Raw genomic sequence first — 22,456 nt, 5'->3', positions numbered from 1 at the left:
AGTTAAGCAGAAATCCAGCTACATTTTGAAGCGTAAAGTATCATTACCTTTTGTTAGTCCATTGTGTTTACTACTATTCAATTAATCAGAAATATATACTGAGAAAACAGTACAAGCAAGGAAATTAGAATATATACATGAATGACATATCTTGTAAAGGAGAAAACTATGTAAGCAATTATAATTATAAAATGCTATTACTGAGCAAAGTATGCCATCCCTTGCAGATACATTAGGAACAAACACAAAATAGTGCAGTCTCTTTAACAAGAGATCAGAACTAGACATTTTGCAAAGGCTTTAACATATCATATAAACATCACAAACAATGGGAAAGAAAAGATCTTTGTTAATGATGTTATATACACTGCAATTGGGCAAGACTGTTTATTGTATATAAAAAATGATTTCTAGTTGAATTTAAAGAGTTTATTTTTTTTTTTTTAAATCATAAGTCAGGGCAAAAGAGGGGCGCCTGGGTGGCTCAGTTGCTTAAGCATCCGACTTCGGCTCAGGTCATGATCTCATGGCTTGTGAGTTTGAGCTCCACGTTGGGCTCTGTACTGACAGCTCAGAGCCTGGAGCCTGCTTCAGATTCCATCTCTGTCTCTCTCTGCCCCTTTCCTGCTCACACACTGTCTGTCTGTCTGTCTGTCTCTCTCTCAGATATAAACATTAAAAAATTTTTTAATAAAATAAATAAAATAAAAAGACAAAGATAGATTGCAATCATGAAGGATACATTTTTTAAGCTATGTGGCAAATGAAGTTATTAAGAAATAATAAGTATATTTGATTACTTATAATTTAAAGCACCTATACAATTAACACTAACATTAAAAGCTGGTGAAAACCTATGCAAATATGACAGAGGACTTATATTCAAGTATATTAAGAGCCTGTTCAAACATACAGGATAATTTTCTAGGCCCCAAAAGACAAATAAACCAATTCCCACAAATATATATATATATATATATATATATATATATATATATATATATATATACACACACACACACACACATATATATATATATATATCTGGCAAAATGTTCTATCTGACTTCTTGGAGAAATATAAATTCAAGTATTAAAGGTATTGTTTTATAGACATTAAATTGGGGGAAGAAATAATGTGATGAACAAAATTGCAGAAAAAAATGGTACATCATCAGACATCAAAACTGGCCTTTCTGTAGAAACACATGGCTATACATAGAAGAGTCATAAAAATGCTTGCACTCTAATTCAGTCATCCCACTCCTAAGAAACTATGCCAAAGAAATAATCATAAGTATGAAAAAAACCTACAAAAAGGTATTATCTAAAAGTTTACAAATTTATAACTGCCCTAAAAGGAGACAACTGAAATACAATGTCGCAATCTAATGGAATACTATATATACTATACTATATGTTATCATTTGGTCACTGCTAGGTTCTGCCAGGGTTAGAGGAAATGGACCTGAAAAAAAATCCAAATACAATGTGATAACATTAATAGCCAACATGTATACAGTATTTAACTTTATGACAGTCACTGCTGTAAGGATTTTACACATAAAGATGGGCAAAGGGGAACACATATCAGTAAATAGGTAATTCCAGTGAAGTCTTAAAGGATGAGTAAAAAGCTCTGAAGATACCGAAACCTGTCAGGCTTTGGATTTGAGGAAGAGATTCTAGTATTGTACAATACAGAGATGAAGATAAGCATAGCATATATGGAGATTTAGAAGCACTGACTCTATCACACAAAGGCTGTAGTGAACAGTGGAAACCAACGTGGTTAGTAAACCAGGCAAGAGCCAAATCATAGAGAGTCATGAATATCAAGCATGGCCTAAGCGAGGGGAGTGACAGTGCATTTGAGATGGTTATTTAGAGGACAAATATGACAATGACAACAACAAATTAGGCTAGGGAATTTGTTACCAAAATGTTATAATACTCCAGATGACAGTAGGAGCCTGACCCAAGAGAGTGAAGGGAGAAGAAGTAAGAAGAACAGGAATCAAAATTAGGAGATTTTGGCAATTATCTCTCCATGTGAAAGAGCACAAAGGGACAGTCAAGAGTGATACCTATATTTCTAGTGTGGGTGATAATGGTTGTGCCTCCAAAAGAAATGAAGACTAAATGAGGAGAAATATGTCCAAAGAGGAAAAATGGTGAGTCTCAGATATATTATTAGAGGTGCCTGGGGCTGGGACACAGTGGAAATGTCCAGAGGGCAACTGGATGACCCGGTATGAAAGAGCAACTTCTGGGGCACTTGGGTGGCTCAGTCAGTTAAGCGTCTGACTCTTGATTTTGGCTGAGATCATGATCTCAACGGTTGTGGGACTGAACCCTCCATTGGGCTTCACTGGGTGTGGAGCCTGCTTAAAATTCTCCCTCTCTCTCCCCCCACCAACTCCCCTCCTCACTTGTGCTCTCTCTCTTGCTCACTCTCTCAAAAAAAAGAGAAATTTCATGTTATCAACACATACGGTCTATATGACACCATGACAGTAAAAAGTTCAAAGAGAACTGGACTAAAGATATAAATCTATATTCTGAATAAGAGGAGGAACCTACAAAGGAAATGGGAAAATGTTGAAGAGTGTAAGGGATTTCAGAGAGAAGTGACATAAAAATCAAGGACAAAGCTTTTAAGATAACTGTCATGCCAAATGTCTATAGCATTAAAACCAGTAGCTGCTTTCATTTGTCCAGGTTTCCATGTTAACTAGAAAGAGGTTTAAGGAGAGTCAAGGAAAGGTTTATCTGGTTTACTGAATTTATGATAGGTAAGATACAGAAATTTATAAACTGAGGATGAAGAAAAAGTAGTGAAGACACACTGAAGAGAGATAAGAGAGGAGGATGTAGTTAGGTCCCTAACAGCAGCAGAAGATAAGAGTCCAGAACCTAAGAAAGGGTGGTCTTCCACAGCACAGTGGCCATTTTTGCCCTGTAACTGAAACAAGGTGAATGAGAATGATAACAGATACAGGTAAGTCAGAAGGCAGGAGGGCAGGTAGCAGATCTTGCTTGATGAACACAAGGCCACTTGCAGAAACTGAGAAGAATGGCTGAGAATGAGGCTTGAGGGCGGAGGCAATGTTGAGACTAGCTCATCAAGGGAATGGGAGAGGGAGCTGTTCTGACTGATACAAAAGACAGATTAGGGACATGGCAGGTCCAGTGCAGATTGCAGACCCTGAATCTGCAATGACACAAGTCAGTTATATCATTTGAAGCTGTACTGCTAAACCGGATGAGAAGGGGACATAACTGGGGAATCTGACGATGAAAGTGCAAAGGAGTCCAGTGTACTGGAAACAGTATCAGCCACAGCATCTCACCTTGGATAAGAAGGAAGACTAAGAATGATCTGCTTGGAAGGAAATGGAGTAGGGACAAAAAATAAATACTGTGTAGCAATATGTCTATCATGTAACATTAAATATATAGACACACTAGAAAGGAACAAAGAAAAATTAAAAATATCAGTTGTGTAAAAGTTGGAATTAAAATTTTTTTCTTTGAAAATTATTTCTTCATATGTAAAAACTTTTCACAAAAAAAATGCAGGAAAAACTCACCTTCACTTTATCAACGTTTTTTATTTATTTTTGGGACAGAGAGAGACAGAGCATGAACGGGGGAGGGGCAGAGAAAGAGGGAGACACAGAATCGGAAACAGGCTCCAGGCCCTGGGCCATCAGCCCAGAGCCTGATGCCGGGCTCAAACTCATGGACCGCGAGATCGTGACCTGGCTGAAGTCGGACGCTTAACCGACTGCGCCACCCAGGCGCCCCTCACCTTCACTTTAAAAATGTCGGTCACAAAACTTAAAACTGAGAGATGATTAGAAACCCTCCAAGTCAGTGGTTCTCAATTATTGTGTATGTAAAAGTATTTTTAAAAAAGATATCCTACTGCAGACCTGCTGATTTAGAGTACTGTACTCTTAATAGGATGGAAGCCCAGAGATGGGAAGAAATTTGTGCAATAATAGGTAAGGTAACACATCAAAAAACCAAGACTAGATAACAAAATAACTACTAATCCTATATTCTTTTGGTTTTGGTGGTTTTAGATGCAATCTTGTTCCAGTAAGTCACCCCACATTCTATGAGAAAATTATGCTGCTTTGACCTCTAATTCCAGGGTTGACTACTTGACTTTATTTGGAGAAGGTAATATTTGCAACATCCAAGCAGAATCCACATGTGGTTCTGCCAATGCTTTTTTCCCTTAAGTTCAAAAACATGTCCTAGGACAGGGGCTGATCCTCCAGACTGGCTCTCAGGATGAAGAAGCAGCAGAAAGCAGAGTCCCAGCTGATCTACAGCCAATATGTAACATATTGAAAAATAACAAGTCGAGAAATACATTTTTGTCACTGCAAGACACCAATATTTCAAGACTGTTTGTTGACTAGAAAACACTGACTAACATGCCCTGAAGATAGAATGTGAAAGAAAACAATAATTTTACTTGGAAACATTAAATCAAGAAAACATTTGTGTGCTTAAGAAATATGAACTTCAGAAATAACTGTAAAAGAAAAAAGCTTTTCTCAATAAAAAGAAAACTAAAAATTACCATTATAAAAAATATACTTTCAAACACTAAAGTGCATCTGTATTCTATAATTATATTTTTAAACATGAAAAAAAGATAAATTAATCTCATTTTCAGTATATTTCTTCAATGTTGTTATTATATAGAAGTACCTGTTAATCACCATAACTGGTATATTTTTAAAACTGTTTTCATAATTATAAAAAAGAAATTAAAAATTTCATAATTTATTGATTTAAGAAAAACAATCCTGTACCAGTAGTAATACAGGGACAAATAATTATCCAACTAATAAAATAAATTCAAATTAAAACACCAGAGTGATATCAATTTAACTTATTAAGGTAGCAAAAGTTAAAAGCAGACCCGATTAAAACTTAACACAGCAAAGCTGCAGGTTTTAATACATTTATTATTAAATGTTTTGATTGTTACTGCTTTATAATTTTAGTAATAAAGAATTTTTAAAAATTTAGCATGACTACCTAGTCATACCTTATATATTTGATCACCATCTTCTGGTTCTGGACTGGATGGCAATGATAGCTGAATATCATGCAATGAACCACTTCCATCATGCTGTCAAAGAGAACAGAAGGAAAACATGAGATTAATACAATAACTGCAAACACTCCTTTCAACCTGAATTCACCCAGACCAAATTGCTAGCATGGCAAAGGACAAACAGGATATAAGATTTTAGAAATCTCCTTTTCATTGTACACATTTGTAGAAGAAAATGTGGAACGGGTAAAAATAAAGCAAGGGCAAGAATAATTTGTGGAACTAAACAACAGATAGTACATGAATGGATGAAGCACAAAGCCACTGAAAGTTTTACAGTGGGAAAAGGAATATGGAAAATTTCCTAAAGAATTTGAAGATTATCTCACCCACAAAAAAATGCAAAATAAAAGTCAAATTACATCTGCTTTGGTTTAGACATGGCTTTTAGAGTATGATTTAAAAAAAAATTTGGGGGGAGCGCCTGGGTGGCTTGGTCGGTTAAGCGTCCGACTTTGGCTCAGGTCATGATCTCACGGTCTGAGTTCGAGCCCCGTATCGGGCTCTGTGCTGACAGCTCAGAGCCTGGAGCCTGTTTCAGATTCTGTGTCTCCCTCTTTCTCTGCCCCTCCCCTGTTCATGCTCTGTCTCTCTCTGTCTGTCTCAAAAAAAAATAAATGTTAAAAAAAAATTTTTTTTTTAATAAAATTTTTTCAATGTTTACATATCTTTGAGAGAGAAAGAGACAGAGCATGAGCAGGGGAGGGGCAGAGAGAGAGGGAGACACAGAATCCGAAGCAGGCTCCAGGCTCTGTCAGCACAGAGCTCGATGCGGCTCGAACCACAACCATGAGATCATGACCTGAGCCGAAGTCAGACGCTTAACCGACTGAGCCACTGAGACACCCTTGAGTATGTATTTTTTGTTTTTGTTTCTGAGTCAGAAACAATAATATTAAATAATTCAAGAAGGCATAGCCATAAGAATCATTTGATTAAAAATACTAGACCAGATTATACATATTGCATGACTATTTTTTTTAAGTTTATTTATTTATTTTGAGAGAGACAGTACGAGCAAGCAAAGGGTAGAAAGAGAAGGGGGGAGAGAGAGAGAATTCCAAGCAGGCTCTACACTGCCAGCACATAACCCAATGTGGGGTTCAAACTCATGAACCGTTGACATCATGACCTGAACCGACATCAAGAGTCAGACACTTAACTAACTGAGCCACCCAGGTACCCCCGCATGACTTGATTTATGTGAAGCCTAAGAGAAGGAAAAACTAATTTATTGTGCTAGAGATCAGAACAGGGGTTGACTTAAGGGAAAGGGGATGTTGGAAATGTTCTATGTCTTGACTGTATGTATGGATGGTACATACAGGATGTATGGTGGTACACACATATGAAAAGTTTAAGTTATACACTTAAGATTGGTATACCTTAAACACCTACTGGATGTATGCTATATCTCAACAGAAGTTGAAAAAGTTAAACTTTTTGTCCTTAAATGCAATAAAGAAAATGACAAAAATTACGTCCTACCCCTTGCTGAATTGGTTAGGAATAACCAAGAAATGGCATATTAAATGATTCACAGACAACCTCAAGAAAGATGAATAAGTATAGAATATGCCTGGGGTGATGGTGAAGGACTGGGCCCCTACCAAGGGTGGTTTGACACCTGGTTTGTTCAGATGCCTTGAGACACCCACTGAATCAACAACCTTCAAGGAGTGCTACTATCATCATCTTCCTCAGACCTATCTGTCCTGAGGAAATCTCTTAGACTGCAGAAATGTCCTGTATTAAAACAAGAATGTTAAAGTAGGAGACATAAGCATGTAGGCCATTTTCTTCTTTACTGAATCAGAATCTCTGGGTATAGGGCCTATGAATGTATATTTAGATTCATAGCAAAAAATAAGCATTTGTCAAATTTCTAACATAAATTATATCTTCATTGGTGAAATCAAATGGAGATACAGAATTTGACCTGAGAGGGGAGGCAATGTCCTAATGAATGCCTTCAGAACACCATGTTAAATGTTTAAAATAAAAAAAGAAATTTTACAAGACTCATCTCAGTTAAAAGTTCATCTCTGCTGTAAATGCCTTGATGTAAAAAAACAGTACTACATATAAGTATATATTTGAGAAAAGAGAAACTGTATAATCTGACTTATTTTCAAACATCTCTATCTTCTTCCTGCAAATTGCAAGCAGGAACTCCAAAGAATAGGAGACAACACAAGTATACACTGCTTTTGCCTTAGATGTGGGTATAGCTGTGGAAAGTAAGTAGCAGAATGAGAAAAATAAAACATCAGCTTTCAGGGAGAAGAGACAAAAAGGGGAGCCCCAGGTAAAGAGAAAATACCAGTGAGACCAGCTCAGGACTCCAGGAAGCTGTATGTAAATTTCTAAGTTCAACCCTGAATAGCACTTGCTTGAATCTGATCCTAATATCAAAGACTTTGAGAAATAAACTAAAGACCATTGCCCAGGCCCAATCTAGCCACTGAAAGGTGTATACTAAGGACAGATCTGATGAGCATGGCAAAGGCTCTGAAATAGAAATGACATTACAGCCACAATCCAAAGGTGGCTGGCTAGTTTGAACTTCTAGCCTGAATCTAACCAGAGCATTTGTCTGCTTTAAAATTAAAACAGGAGTACCTGGGTGGCTCAGTCGGTTAAGCGTCTGACTTCTGCTCAGGTCATGCATGATCTTGCGGTTTATGAGTTTGAGCCCCATGTTGGGCTCTGTGCTGTCAGATCAGAGCCTGGAGCCCGCTTCAGATTCTGTGTCTCCCCCTCTCTCTCTCTCTGCCCTTTCCCCACTCGCATGCTCTCTCACTCTCTCAAAAATAAACATTACCAAAAAAAAAATTATTTTAAGAAAATTAAAACAAAAACCAAAACCAAAACAACAAAAAACCCCAAGAAACCCCACAATATTCTCCATAACATTTAAACAAAATTAAGTGTCTCCTAACAAAACACACAAAGATACAAGATATACAATCCGAAATTACTCAACACACAAACAACAAGGAACATCTCAACTCACACAGGAAAAGAAAATCAACAAACACCAATGCCAAAACAAGACAGAGGTTGGAATTAATTGAAAGAGATTTTAATAGGGCCATTATAAAAATTCTCCAAAAGTAAAAGAGAACTCTTAAAGGGAATGGAAAGAGAAAATCTTAGCAAAGAAATAGAACAAAGTGGAAATGTGCAAATTCTAGAACTGAAAAGATTCAATAATTAAATTTCAAAATGCACTAGCTGGACTGAATACCAGCATTTGAGATAACAGAGTGAACTTGAAGACGCATCAACAGAAATCATGCAATTTGAACCATGAAGAGAAAAGAGATGGGGGGAGGGGCGGCGTGGAAAAAGAATAGAATCTGCTGAGGGAAGTATGGGACAAGAACGAAGGATCTAATATAATATTCATAGCATTAGAGTCACAGAAGGAAGGGTAGAGGGCAGAAAAAAGTATTTGAAGAAATAACAGACAAATACACCCCAAACTTGGTAAAAAACATAAACCTGCAGATTTGGGAAGCTCAATTTAAAAAGAATAGAAAATGGACAAAGTGTGGTCTCTGAACATAAGGGAATTAAACTAGAAATCAGTAACAGAAGGATAATGTTCAAACTGTTAGAAAGTAAACAAGGAACTTTAAATCATCCATGGGTCAAAGAAGAAACCTGAAGGCAAATAAGAAAATATTTTGATTTGAAGAAAAGTGAAGATACCACATTATCAAAATCTGTGGAATTCAACTAAAGCAGTGCTTAGTGGGAAAATTATTATAAGAGAGACTCATATTAAAACAAAGGTGTCAAATCTACAACTGGAGCAAAATAAACCCAGAGCAAGCAGAAAGAAGAAAATAATAAAGAGCAGAAATTAATGAAATTGAAAATCAAGAAATAGAAAGAAAGCAATGAAACCAAAAACAGGTTATTCGGCAACTATAAAACATCTAGCAAAACTGCCAAAGAACAAAGATAGAAGGCACAAATCAGATACATATCAGGACAGAGAAAACAGGTATCAGGAATGAAAGCAGGGATATCATTAAGATGTTTCAGGCATTAAAAGTACATAAGGCAATAATACTATGAGTGACTCTATGCACACAAATTTGACAACTTACATGAAATGGAGAAATTACTCAAAAACCACAAATTATCAAAACTCACCCCAAATGAAACAGACAACTTGAGTAGATGTGATTATTAATAAAATTATTTCATAATTTAAACCTTCCATAAAAGAAATATTAAAGGCTAGATGTTTGTCTATAAAATTCTTCCAAAATTTAAAGGAATAGTATCAGTTCTATATAATCTCTTAGAGAAAACATAAATCAAATTAAGTTAGAAAATTAAATCAGTTAAATGAGGCTAGCACTTACCTGAACCAAAGACAGTATAAGAAGACTTAAAGATCAAGATCCTTTGTGAATACACAAAAGTCCTTGAAAAAATATCTCTAAATCAAATTCAATAATATATAAAAAGGAAAAAAGATTATGAACAAGTGGAGTTGATCCCTGGAATGTAAAGCTGGCTCAATAGTTAAAAAGCAATGTGATTCAGCATATCAAGAAATATCTATATGATTATCGCAACAGACACAGAAAAAGTTTCTTCCAAAATTCAACATCCATTCATGACAAAAACACAGCAAACTAGCAAGAGAAGGGAACTTGTTCAACCTGATAAAATCCATCTAAAAAAAGCCTCAAAATTAACATCATATTTAACAGTGAAAGACTGAATGCTTTACCCCCAAAGCCAGGAACAAGGTACTCTATTATACTGGAGTTCCTACCCAGTGCAATAAAGCAAGTAAAATGAAATTTTATTTTATTTTTTATTTTTTTTTTAAATTTTTTTTCAATGTTTATTTATTTTTGGGACAGAGAGAGACAGAGCATGAACGGGGGAGGGGCAGAGAGAGAGGGAGACACAGAATCGGAAACAGGCTCCAGGCTCTGAGCCATCAGCCCAGAGCCTGACGCGGGGCTCGAACTCATGGACCGCGAGATCGTGACCTGGCTGAAGTCGGACGCTCAACCGACTGCGCCACCCAGGCGCCCCTAAAATGAAATTTTAAAGGACAAGTAGAAACTAAAAAAGGAATAAAACCATCTCCATTCAAGTAATATAATTTTAGCTGCATCATTTCCCAAAGTATCTGCAATACTACTACTAGAACTAGAACTACTACTAGAACTAACACATGAATTTAGGAAAGTCACAAAATACAAGGTTGATATATAAAAATCTACTATTTCTATGGCAAAGAACTGAAAATTGACATTTAAAAAAATTTACATTAAACCAAAATCCAACAAAACCAAGAAAAAAATCAAAATCCCCAAATAGAAATATTTAGGTACAAATCTAACAAAATATAGACAAACTTCAAAAACAAACAAACAAAAAAAATCGGGGCACCTGGGTGGCTCAGTCAGTTGAGTGACTTCGGCTCAGGTCATGATATCGCGGTCTGTGAGTTTGAGCCCCGCATCTGGCTCTGGGCGGACAGCTCAGAGCCTGGTGCCTGCTTCAGATTCTGTGTCTCCCTACCTCTCTGCCCCTCCCCCACTTGCACTCTGTCTCTGTCTCTCAAAACTGAATAAACGTTAAAAAAAAAATTTAAAAACCAAAAAAAAAAAAAAAAGAAATCAGAGATGACTTACATAAATGGAGAGGTATACTCTTTAATGAATTTAAAGACTCAATATTGTTGAAATATCAACTCTCTTCCAAATTCAACTACGTATCAGTGCCCACTCAACCAAATTTCCAGCAGAATTTTCGCCGAAATAGAAAAGCTGGTTCTAAAATTTATATAGTAAGGCAAGAGAACTAAAACAGTCAAATAATTTTGAAAAGATAAAGTTGGAAGATATAATACTACTTTGAGACTTACTATAAAAGGTATCGTAATCTAGAGAATCTGATATTGGCAAAAGGACATTGATCAAAGGAATGAAAGAGTCCAGAAACAGACACATTTATGTTCAAAGGCATTTTTGATAAAAGTACCAAGGCAATTCAATAAAGAAAGGATAGTCTTTTCAACAAATGGTACCAGAACATCCATATGCAAGAAAATTAATTTCACTCATACCTCAATGCCATATACAAAAATTCTCAAAACAGACTGCAGACCTATATGCCAAACTTAAAACTATAAAAACTCTCCAAATAAACAGAAAATCTCTGTAACTTTGGGTTGGACCAAGATTTCTTAAATATGATACCACAAACATGAAAATAAAAAATAGTGATAAATTTGACTTCAAGAGAAGGACTTCTGCTCTTTAAAATACTATTAACAGATTAAGAAGAGAAGCTATGGACTGGGAGAAAATATTTGCAATAATCCAGGTAACATACTGAGCATAGTATCTAACTCATAGAGAGCACTTATAAATTGTTAGCTATTTTTAAACAATATTGACAATAAAAAAAATGATAATGTGCTTCAGGGTTTTTAACAGTTCATTAACTCACAATTGTACATAGCTGCCTAAAAAGCAACTTTCATTTTTTTCAATATTCACTTGTTTCATTTACCTGCCTGCTAAAGTACTATTATAAATATATAAAGAACTTTCAAAAATCAATAAAACAGACATTTTTGTTCATGGGCAAAATAATAAAAACCAAAGAAGATATACAAATAGTAAATAAGTACATGGAAATATGCTCAAAATGATTAGTCATTAGGCAAATGCAAATTAAAACCACAGTAAGATACCACTGCACATCTACTTGAAAAGCTTCTGAAAAACACAATACCAGGCAGATGCAAAGATGCAAAATACCTGACGCTTTCATTAATTGCTGATGGGAATACAAAATCATACAGACACTTTGGAAAACAGCTTGGCAGTTTCTTAAGTTAAATATATACTCACCATATAACTCCGCAATCTTAACCCAAGGTACTAACCCAAGAGAAATGAAAACATGTGCACATGAAAATCTATGCACAAATGTTTATATTTATAGTAGCTTTATTCACAATTGCCAGAAACTGGAAAGTGAAACAAATAACCTTCAACTGGTAAACGGATAAACAAACATGCATGCATACAATGGAGTACTACTCAGCAATAAGCAGGGACAAATTAGTGATACAAGGACAGCATGAATGAATTTGAAATGACTTATGGTAAGGGAAAAAAGCCAGACTCAGAAAACCATATATGATTCCATTTATGTGACAGTCTTGAAAAGGCAAAACTACAGAGACATAAAAAAGATCAGTGGTTAAAAAAATCTGTGGTTGCCAGGAGCTAGCAGGGGGTGTAGGGATTGATTATAAAAGTTAAAAAAAAAAAAGGAATTTTGGGGGTGATTGTAATAGCTAGCTGCACAACTGTATGGATTTGTCAAGCTCACAGAACTTTACAACAAAAAGGGCTGAATTTTAGAGCATGAAAATTATACCTCAAAAAAGCTGAATTAGATTGAATTCTGTCTCCCCTAGAAATTCATGCCAATTCAAAACTTGTGAACAGAACTTCATCTGGAAATAGGGTTTTTACAAATGTAATCAAATTGAGGTCATAATGGAATAGGGCCAAGCCTAAAATCCAATATGACCAGTATCTTTGTAAATAAGAAGAGAGAAATTTGGACACACAAACACACAGGTCATATGAAGGTCATGTGAAGATAGAGGCAGAGACGGGAGTGATGCATCTACAAGGCAAAGAATGCCCAGGATTGCCAGGACCACCAGAAGCTAAAGAGGCAGGGAAGATTCCTCTCCTAGAGCCTTCAGAGAGCACATGGCCCTGACAACACCTTGATTTCAGATTTCAAGCCTCCAGAACTGTGGAAGAATAAATTTCTGTTGTTATATGCCACCCAGTTTGTATTTTATACTGTGGCAGCCTCAGAAATTTAATTCAAAAAAAAAAAAAAAGAAAAAACTAAAAGCAAACAAAAGGAGAGAGGAACACCAGATAAATCTCAATAATCACAAGAAAAGTAAAATTGATATATTAATATGACTATAACACAAGCGGCAAGGTAAAATTAAAGATAAAAAGCATTAATGAGGATAAACAAAGCTTTAGTGATCAAAGAAACACTCCACCAAGATGATGTGCCAATCATAAACATTTATATACCTAATAAAATAGAGCATTAAAAGAAGAAATGGAAAAATCTATAATTATAGCAGGAAATTAATACTACTCTCAGAAACTCATAGAGCAGAGAAAAATTTAGTAAGGATAAATATAAATAACACAATAAAAAGGTCAATATAATAGACATACTGCTACCTAAAATATAGAGAATATATGCTTTCAAACAAACATAGAAAAATCACAAAAATCAAGCATATTCTAAGCCAGGAAATTATAAACCATGGTCCACAGGACAAATCCAGCCAGATGTCTATTTTTATCATAGTCCATGAGCTAAGAATGGCTTTTACATTTTTAAATGATTGCATTTTAAATGATTTTATAAATATCTACATAAGAACCACGACTTTGCTTCTTGCCCAGAAAAGCTAAAATATTTACTATGTAGCCTTCTAAGGAAAAGTTTTCCACCCCTGCTTTAAGACACAAAGCAAATATCAACACATTCCAAAGAATTTATATCACATAGATATTCGTTATTATTAATCTAGATTAGAAATCAATAAAGGATGAAAGCCCATCCTCAAATATTTTTGAAAATTGAAATAATATTATTCTAAATAAAACAAATTTATAGTATAGCCCAAGACAATTGAAGAGTTACTAATGTTTAAGCCATTGGTATGCCTCAAAAAAAAAACACTTTCCAATTTTTTTTGACAGCCTAGCAGTCTAGACTTAGCCAATCAAAGAGGGAAAAACCTATTATTTCCATCAAAGCACAGGAGCTTAAAGATCATGAATAAAATCTCCAACTGAATCAATTAATAAATCATCTCCTCTCCAAATAACTCTGACACTAACCAATAGTAAGTAAACTTCAACTCAAATGAAAAGTGTCCCAAACCAAAATTAGAAAAACTTCTTTAAGCATTACAGGAGGAAGAAAAACATAAAATGGACAGAAAACCTTTTCTCTTAAAAAAAAAAAAAAACTGAAAAACAATCGCACATGCAATGTTCATATTTCATATCACATATATTAAGAAGCTAACATTTACTGAATAATGCTGGCACTGTTCTAAGGATTTTGCATAAACCTATTTAATAAATGCATAGATGCAGAAATACATAAAAACTACAACACCCTACTGCACAAAAAATAAGCAATTCATAGTTAACTGATTATCCCAACTATGGTGGGCTGCTTTACTGAATGAAGTGTCTCAACAGTCTCTATGATTTCTAATTAGGATTTCTGAACTCTAAATACAATTATCCTTACTTAACTCTTATGCCAGTAGCATTTTATTAAAGATTCAAAAAGAGACAGACTTTCCTTTATCCTAAGAGCACTAGACTACTGTCATCAAGCCATCTTCCACTTTTCTCTTTTGACCTAGCATCAAGGTAAACTCTTGTTCACATATGAACTTATTGCAAAACCCTGTAACAAACTCCATCTTACCCAGGTGGTTCTTCCATGAGTTTGCAAAAACTGGGATCTTCCTATGAGTTCCAGAGCAGCTGCAATGGACACAGACACTTGAAATGACTAACAAAAAAGTTTGGCAGCATTGACCAATCTCTGCTGACAAGCATCATCAGTGATGTCAACAAAGCTGCCTTGTGTTTCAGATATGCTACAACACAATCACAAGAGGCATCCTAGGAAAGGGAGTAGAGGAAGAGGAGACGTGGATTTTTTTCATTTTCTTTTTAAAAAGTCATTAAAAAAAAAAAAGCATATGAACAATCGCATCACCTCACGTAGACTCTATAACGTACACTGAAAATAATTTTTGAGTAATGCTGTAATTCACCTATTGGGTTTAACATCTAATGATTCTAGTATTCAAATTGACTAGAACATTGTTATATAAGGATAGATTTTGTAATATTTTAAGCAACTGTTATTTACAAATTTTTTCTGTTTAGATTTTTTTATTGAACCTAATTGTATATATCTGAGTCAGGATATCCTTTTTTATAGGTTTCTTCTGTCACTTGAAAATATTAGTTGTAAATTTCTTCTAAAATTTTAATTAAAAAAATATTTAATTCTTCAAACCATCTGTTTACTATAGTATAAACTAAATAACTGCCTCTATACTACTGAGTTTCTCCTCAGTCATTTACTTTAAAATCCTTCTGTGTCCAATTGTTTAGTAGATACTTCAGCACATATGTCTGGGTTTTCTATTCTTTTCCACTGCTTTATGTTTCTATTTGTGTCAGTATTATATCTTGCTCTAAAGAGTTTCCTCCCACCCTTTCTCTTTTTGTCTTTCTTATTCTTTGGTGTTAATAATTTTGGAGTCATTTTGATGAATACCACAAATAAAGGTGTTTTGATTTTGGGTGAAATGTATTACATCTATAAACAGTACTGGGAAGAACTACAGGTTCCAATCATACATTCAGTTTGCATCTTTGCCCTTTGTAACACATCATTTTTATAATTATTTAATGCTTATATGTTCTCCTAGATTATAAAGTAGTTGGCTTGGTTCCTACATTAACATCCCTGGAGTAAATTAATTTTTATAACATTTAGACTTCTTATAGAACATAAGTATTTTTTTCAGATCTTTTATATAAAAATTTTCAGGTTTCTTTATAAAACATCACAAACATCATTCAGCACATTTACTGATGATTTAATGCTTTATTAATGCAGTGATCATTTCATTATTTCCAATTTAAATCTATGATTTATTATCTTGGAATTCTGAGCATAGCACTGTTTATATACTAGAAAAGGTTTATTTTGGGGGGAACCACGGCCCACAATAAGAAATACATTTATATCACAACCAAGTATATATATTTATGAATATGTGTGCATATATGTGTGTGTGTATGTGTGTGCATATATCTAAATAAGCATGGATGAATAGATGATGGATATTCAGATACAGATAACATATCAAAAATGTTCCACAAATCAGTATTTGTCTTTTTTACATGTAATGCCCCCTGATAGTTCCTATACTATTCTACTTTATTAGGAAAAAATTCTAGTTATAATGGTCAAAATTTATTTCAAATCCCACTAGCCAGTTGTAATGTATAGTTTTAAGAACAATGCACTACATACAAGAATTGTGTCTTCTTTCTTTTTATCTTCATTATTATCACAATCTTAGTACTCAACAAGTATTTAATAAAATATACTGAATGATGAAATAAGACTAATTTAATGAGTATTAAAGTAAATGGAATTAGCTTTTTGAGCAGCCACATAAAATTTTGAGCAATGCAAGCAATTAAAAACCCCTGACCTTCATATTTTTATTGTTGTTATTGCCATTATTGTAATACCTAACATTTATTAATTGCTTTCTAGGCATCAGACATTATGCTTAGCACTTGATCTGAATTTCCTCATACATTCTTTATAACAGTCCTCAGATAGGAGCTATTATAATCTCTGCATCTTTTATGGGTAACTTACCCAAGACCATGGAAGAAGTGGTCTAAATTCAAATTCTAATTTTTTAAATTACATTCATTCTTATTAACTTTCATCATTAATATATAGAAATTCAGCATCATCCCAATTTCCCACAACTAAAAACAACTCAAATATCAACAGGTAAATGAATAAAAATATATACACACATACATACACACAATAACATGCTATTCATCAATAAAAAGTAAAGAACTATTGATACTCTCAAAATAGATGAATATCAAAACCATTACGCCGAGTGAAAGAATCCAGAAACTAAAAGGGTACACACTGGATGATCTCATTTCGATTAAATTCTAGAAAAGGCAAAACTTAGTAACAGAAAGAGTAATGGTTGTCTGGAACAGGTTCAAGAGACAACTGATGGCAAAGGGACATGAGAGGATTTTAGCAATTGTAGAAATGTTCTTTATCTTGATTGTGGTAGTGGTGGTTATACAACTGTACACATATTCATCAAAATGCAAACAAAATATGTAAAATGGGTGCATTTTATTTGAATGTAAATTCTACCTTAATAAAGTTGATACTTTTTCTTTTTCTCATTTGTTTCTTCTTCCTCTTCATTATCCTTTCCCTTCCTAAACAAGCCATTAAGTGAGACAGAACAAGATAAGTCTCTACCCAAAAAACACCAAAGTAGAGAACATGTCCCTGCAGGGAAGCAGCTTACTAGGCATGTCAGAGCCCACAACAGTGAAAAAGATATCCATGGAGGGAGTAGGGAAACAATGTGACAGCAGAGTCAAACCTGAGTAGAACATGAAGGGCACATGCACAAACAGGCAGCCTGGTGTGGGCTATCAGAGTCTAAGCAGATTGAGGTGGGTATCCACACATGGATGGCCTGGAGAGGACTACCAGAGCTCAAGCAGCATAAAGAGAGCATCTATACAAGAAAAGAACTAGTGCCAGATGAAAGAATCAATTATGGCAAGGATGGTATCCATGTGTAGGCATTAACTGACATGTAGTATCAAGCCCAAGCACAGTAAGGAGGCATCGTACGGAGAGGGAGACTGGTGTGGGGTGTCAGAGCCCAGGGGACTGGCTGACAAGAAGTCAGAGCCCAAGTAGGGTGAGGAAGGTATACACAGAGGATGAGAAGAAGCTATGCATGGGGAACCTCAGTAAGATGCAGAACCTTAATGGCGTGAGGAGAGAAACTACACAGGGCAGGTAGTAACAGCGGTGGCAGGAAACAGGTCGCACTGAAGAGGACTGATGAAATGAATAAATATATTAAGGAAAACAGAAACCAATTTTCTCACTGTTGGAGGAGAGAATTATAAATACAGAAAAGGAGAAACGCTGTATTTAGAGTGGAATTAAAATTATAAGCATAAACCCACAGTTTTCAATATACAGAGATATAGAAATACAGTCACTAGTATGCATACAAAATCCCACAAATACACGCATGCACACTTACATGCCTTGGGAGGGCTTAAGGGCACTGACAACCCAATCGCAATAAGCACATCTAGCCCCCAAATCTTGGCTTCTAAATACCATTCTCCACTAGAAGTTAACAGGAATAAGGAAAACACTAAATAATAAGGATGGGACATCTTACATTGCCACAAATCCCTTCAAATAGTATTTTTAAAATACCAATTTGGCCATGTCACTCATCTGGCTTACTAGTGCCTAAAGAGTAACACTCAAGCTCCTTTTGTGGCACAAAGGGCCTTTACAATCTGCCCTAAGCCTATCACTGCTGCCTCTTCTCTAACATCCTACATTTTCACTATATCCCATTATGAACTGATGTTTGAGTAAGACATGTACCTTTTCAATAACCTTTTATTTTTTCCCAAAATAGTAAATGCATATTATAGAAAATGAGAAATCAGAATATGTAGATTAAGGGAGCCTGGGTGCCTCAGTTGGTTAAGCATCCAACTGACTCCTGGTTTCGGCTCAGGTCATGATCTCACATTTCAAGAGTGCAAGTCCTGCAACAGATTTTGCATTGGCAGTGTGGAGCCTGCTTGGGATTCTCTCTCTCCCTCTCTTTCTGCCCCTCCCCCATTCATGCTGTCTCTCTCTCAAAATAAATTTAAAAAACTTAAAAAAAAAAGGAAATCTACATTTTCTTTAATGTAGATTAAAGAAAAAAAGACATCACATTCTCACCATCCAGTGAGAATCCACTATTAACACCTTAGTGCATTTCCTTCTGGAGATACACATATATAGATATATGTAAAGATATATGATTATAATGTAAATAGTATTCTATAACCAGCCAACAATATCTATCTTTCCATTTTGGCAAATTTTTATCTCATCTAATATAGGAGTCATATTCAAATTTCCCCCCAATTGGCCAAATATATCCTCTATAGTTGATCTGTCAACCAATATCCAGGTCAGAATTTCACATTACATCTAGTTGTCCCTTAAATTTCTTTTAATGTAGCACTTTCACCTCCCTTCATCAACTTTTTAGGACACTAACAAGCTAAAGGATATTACAATTTTTTCTACAGAAATTCCAACCATATGAATTTGTCCTTCCTCTCTTATTCTTCTATCATCTGTTTATTCTGTAAAAAGAAATCTGTGAGGGGCGCCTGGGTGGCGCAGTCGGTTAAGCGTCCGACTTCAGCCAGGTCACGATCTCGCGGTCCGGGAGTTCGAGCCCCGCGTCAGGCTCTGGGCTGATGGCTCAGAGCCTGGAGCCTGTTTCCGATTCTGTGTCTCCCTCTCTCTCTGCCCCTCCCCCGTTCATGCTCTGTCTCTCTCTGTCCCAAAAATAAATAAACGTTGAAAAAAAAAAATTAAAAAAAAAGAAATCTGTGAGCAGTAACTTGAGGAATTAAGATTAAATGTTTTGGGCTAGAATATATTATGCACAATTATGTGTATCACATGAGCAGATACACATTATCTAGCTAACTCAACTCATTACTAATGGGAAAACTATCTCTGGATTAGGGTGAGGACAGTTTGGTCTCCCCAATGAACAAGTATGGTTTTCTCTTGCCACTATAAGTAATTATGGTGTTACTTTGGCACTACGTGAACAGACTATTCACCTCACAGTTATAACAATAATTAATAATCTTGGCATAAGGCAGAAATTTCTTCAGAAAATTTCTTTAGAGGGGCGCCTGAGTGGCTCAGTCAACTAAGCATCCGACTTCGGCTTAGGTCATGATCCCACGGCTCATGGCTTCGAGCCTCACGTCAGGCTCTGTGCTGATAGCTCAGAGCCTGCAGCCTGCTTTGGATTCTGTGTCTCCCTCTCTCTGCCCCTCCGCTGCTCATGCGCTCTCTCTCCTTCAAAAATAAACATTAAAAAAATTTTAAAGAAAAATTCATTAGAAATTTCTTTGTTGTTTGTACAATAACGTTTCCCTAATTTTATCACACTTTCTACATTTATTTGATGGCACTCTTCAGCAAAATTCAATCATATTTCGTTAAGGATTTAGTTATTGAAATATAGATGTCGCTTTAGTTACTGAAATATAGTCCCACCATAAATGCAGCATAAATGCTTAATTTTTCTTGTTAATAAACATTTTTAAAGTAAGAAGTTGTATTAATAGTTACCTCAAAGTGTACCAAGTGAGCACTGGTTTTTCTGGCTTTCTCTTTATTGAGTATCTTAGGTACTCATGGGTTTTCCTACAGTCATTATGACAAATGAGCTCATACTCTCAAGAACCTATACCTTTGTTCATGTTGAATCCACTGATTTCCTCTACAAATTCTTCACCTGATAAACTCAACTCGCAGTTTCACATCTTCTCTATGATGGCAGAGAGTGAATTTCTTCATCTCCATTCCCAGAGCAATTGTTCTATTTCACATACTACATAAGGATACTTCTAATGTAATATTTGGTTGCATATCTTTTCACTTCCCTGACTTGTCTTTCACAAGTAAGAATAGTATCTTTCACCACTGTTATTTACAGTTTGATTCACAGATTTGTTTTGGCACAGACTATTTTCTGTCTGCAACACAATAAAATAAAAAGCTTGCACCAGACTATAAATCAACTGGTCATTAAACACAGTTTGGTTTTGGCTCAGTCTTTTTTTTTTGATAGCAAATATTTCTGAAAGGATGAAATGTGTTGATTTCTATTATGGAAAGAGCTACTTTAACTCTCCAAGGATTAGTAACAAACACTTTTACAAGCTACTTTGAATAGCACTGTCCAATCATCAATTTACCCTCACTGCCAGGAACAAAAAACGGAATATGAAAACAAGTGTTTGCAGAAAAAGACAGTGTGCAGGAATGAGGACCATGGGCATGTCAAAATACCCCTTCTAACGTGAAGAGTAAGTCACTGCATCTGGATCTTCCTACAACCAAGAATATGTACAGCACCTAGTGGGCACCTTTGAGTTTTGGAGGCAACATATTTCTCATCTGGGTGTGTTATTCTGGCCCATTTACCAAGTGACCCAAATAGCTGCTAGATTTGAGTAGAGTCCAGAAGGTTCTGCAATAAGTCCAGGCTGTTGTGCAAGCTGTTCTGCCCCTTGGGTGATATGATCCAACAGATTCCATGGGGTGGAAGTGTCAGTGACAAACAGGGATACTGTCTGGAGGCCTTTGTAGACCCTTGTACATGCAGGCCCTTATGATTTTGGAGCAAAGCCTTGCCATCCTCTGCAGATAACTACTGTTCTTGTGAGATACAGCTTTTGGTCTGCTACTGGGTCTTAGTAGTGACTGAATGCTTAATCTTGGGCCACCGAGTTACCATGCTACCTGAGCTGCCCATCATGAATAGGATATTATCTAACACACAAAGTCATAAAGTTGGGGGTACACAGAAACATTCTATCATCAAATAGAAGTGGTAATAGTTGTGATCGGGCCTGAAGAGGCCAAAGATAAAAGTAAGGTACATGAAGAAGTGGCTCAAATGCCATGGTCCCCCCACCTTCCTGCTATACTGCCTTCTCTCTCTGAAACTATACTATGGCCTCATGGGGAGTTCCCTAAAATTAGTTGAAAGAGGAAGAGAAGACGCAGGTTTGGTTTCCAGATGGTTTCATATAATATGCAGACAACACCTACAAGTGGACAGCTGCAGCACTACGGTTCCTTTCTGGTACATCCTGGAAGGGTAGCAGAGGAAAGAAATCCTCCCAGTGGCAGAACTTCAAGTAATGCATGTGGCTATTCACTTTGCTTAGAAGAAAAAATGTCCAGACATATGATTATATACCAATTCATGGACCAATGGTCAGGGACTTAGAAGAAACAGGATTGAAAAACTGGTAAAAAAGAAATTTGGGGAAGAGGTGTATGGATAGACCCTCTGTGAATGGGCAAAAAATATGAAGATATTTGTATCATGTGAATGCTCACCAAAAGGTGATCTCAGCAGAAGAGGATTTAAAAATTTAAGTGGATAGTCTGATCCATTCCACAGATACCAGTCAGCGTCTTTCCCTAGCTACCTCTGTCATCCAAAATGGCTCATGAACAAAATGGCAATGGTGGCAGGGATACAAATTATGCACAGACTCAGCAACATGGCCACATTGGCTATGGTCATTGTTTAGTGCCTAACTTGCCAGCAGCAGAGATCAACACTGAGTCCCTGATATGGCACCACTCCCTGGATGATCAGCCAGCTACCTGGTGGCTGGTTGATTATACTAGACCACTTGCATCACGGAAAAGATGATGTTTTATCCTTACTGTAATAGACGCTTACTCTGTATATGGATTTGCTTCTCTGCTCACAATGCTTCTACCAAAACTACCT

The 22,456-nt window shown here is 35.8% G+C and overlaps 1 protein-coding gene and 1 long non-coding RNA gene across 8 annotated transcripts in view; both read right to left on the bottom strand.

Moving 5' to 3' along the window:
• Positions 1–22,456, bottom strand: part of CCSER2 (coiled-coil serine rich protein 2) — a 196,183-nt gene that overhangs the window by 47,897 nt on the left and 125,830 nt on the right. For all 7 annotated transcript variants that reach the window (XM_086680170.1, XM_086680171.1, XM_086680172.1 and 4 more), the window contains one exon: positions 5,074–5,157. In XM_086680170.1, coding sequence (XP_086536296.1) covers positions 5,074–5,157 — 84 coding nt within the window. The remainder of the gene's footprint in view (positions 1–5,073; positions 5,158–22,456) is intronic.
• LOC147576025 (uncharacterized) lies at positions 1,061–5,064 on the bottom strand. Its single transcript, XR_015241678.1, has 3 exons — positions 4,492–5,064; positions 3,814–4,455; positions 1,061–3,592 (listed from the first exon to the last, which is right to left on the bottom strand). It is a non-coding gene; the product is annotated as an uncharacterized LOC147576025 (long non-coding RNA).

This window comes from Puma concolor, chromosome D2 (genome assembly GCF_028749965.1).
Source record: "Puma concolor isolate L17-30 chromosome D2, mPumCon1.1.hap2, whole genome shotgun sequence".
In the NCBI taxonomy this organism is placed as follows: domain Eukaryota; kingdom Metazoa; phylum Chordata; class Mammalia; order Carnivora; family Felidae; genus Puma; species Puma concolor.
Note: the sequence above shows the minus strand (reverse complement) of the source record. Positions and strands in the feature narration are given on the sequence as shown.